Here is a 1589-nt window from a genome sequence, read left to right on the forward strand (position 1 = left end):
GTGTGTGCCACCTGCTGTGCTCCTCCTCTCCCCCGCAGACACAGGTGGTCCCAGGCTACATTGACGCTGATGCTGCGCCACGTGCTGTGCGTGCTGGCCCTCGCGCTGTGCTTCTGCACCTCTCTGTGCGCGGCTGCTGCTGATGGTAATGGCGGTGCAGAAGCTCCACTTCCGCAAGGTAATGAGGGGCAAGTGAAGGGCTCCGGAACTCTTGCTCTGGAGGCTGCGAAGGACGCTGTAGCGGAGGCGAAAAAGGCCACAGCGGCGGCGAGCGCACTTAATGCACAGATGAAGGAGGTGGTGAAGGCAATGGGGACTGCAACTAAAGCCGCCAGTGCGGTCGATAAAACGGCTGAACAAGAAGCGGTGAAGGCGGCAAAAGCGACAGGGAAACTAACTCAAATGCCGACTACTGGGATGCCTGAGGCTGAGAAAATAAAAGCTTTACTATCTGCTTCGTTTCGAGCGAAGTGGCAACTTGCGCTGTTGGCGAATAAGACCAAAAAAGTCAGCAGCGCCAATGACGCCGCCTTGGCTGCCACTGCAGCAGCGGAGAAGTCGAAGGAGGCGGCGAAGAGTGCGAGGGCTGCAGGAGTGGGATTTGGGGATGCTGCTGCAAAGGCTGATACTGCAGAGAAATTGTTTGCCGAAGCAGCGGAGAGCGCTAAGAGCATAATGGGCACCGCAAACAGCGCCGTCGAACCCGCCAAGGAGGCGGCTGAGAGTGCCCGAGATGCCCATGTCTTGGTTTTGTTTGCGGCAGAAGATAAGGATTCGGATGACTCCGCTACAACCAAGATCACGACTGCCGAGACGAAACTGATGGCGGCAGTGGAGAAGATGAAGGTGGCAGAGAGCAGCGTCGCGGCGGTACGGGACAAAATTAAAAGAGCCGCGGAGAATGCCGCAGCTGCGGCGAAGGCGGCTGAGGACTCGCTAAGCCGGAAAACAGAAGAGAAGCCAACTACTGAGGATAGTGCCATTCAAGAGGACGAAAGCGTTGTGCAGCCAGAATCTATTGGTGCGAGAGAGACGGCAGTGGAATCAACGAGCAGTGATGCCCTTCCTCCCTCAGCAGCGGAATCAACGAGCAGTGATGACCTTCCTCCCTCATCTAAGGATGTTGTGCATGTGGCGGAGCCCACAAACACTGCCGCTGCCGATCCCGTCACGTCCACAGTTCCCCCAACAACAACAACAACAACTGATGTGACTACTCCTCTGGCGACTGCGGCTGGCAAGACGGACGGCAGCACTTATGCACGGATGTGTACACCGCTGCTGCTGGCTGTGGGAGCGATGACCCTTGTGGCTGTGTGCTGATGAGCTGTGTGTGTGGGTGTGTGCATCGGGCGGTAGTATCCTTTTAATTGCGTGCGGCCCTGGAGGCTGAGTACATATTAATGTTTTTTATTCCATTTCATTGCTGCCCCGTTGTGGGCTGGGCGCTGTTTAATTCACCCGCGACTGCACTCACTTGTGCTGTGTGTGTGTTGTCCGGGAGGCGTCTGCTTGTTTCTTCTCTGGGTGTGTTGGGGCTTTGTTTGCTGCTGGGCATTGTGTGCGGCCTGCCCTCTAACTGATGTCAC

The 1589-nt window shown here is 56.6% G+C and overlaps 1 protein-coding gene across 1 annotated transcript; it reads left to right on the plus strand.

Moving 5' to 3' along the window:
* Nucleotides 1–69: 69 nt before the first annotated feature.
* DQ04_13311000 (hypothetical protein) lies at nt 70–1323 on the plus strand (the record flags this gene model as incomplete). The annotated part of the gene is made up of 1 exon (XM_009316925.1): nt 70–1323. The coding sequence occupies one exon, from the start codon at nt 70–72 to the stop codon at nt 1321–1323; it is 1254 nt and encodes a 417-aa protein (XP_009315200.1).
* Between the last annotated feature and the right edge of the window lie 266 nt (nt 1324–1589).

The sequence above is a fragment of the Trypanosoma grayi genome (assembly GCF_000691245.1).
Source record: "Trypanosoma grayi strain ANR4 Tgr_1331_V1, whole genome shotgun sequence".
Lineage (NCBI taxonomy): Eukaryota > Euglenozoa > Kinetoplastea > Trypanosomatida > Trypanosomatidae > Trypanosoma > Trypanosoma grayi.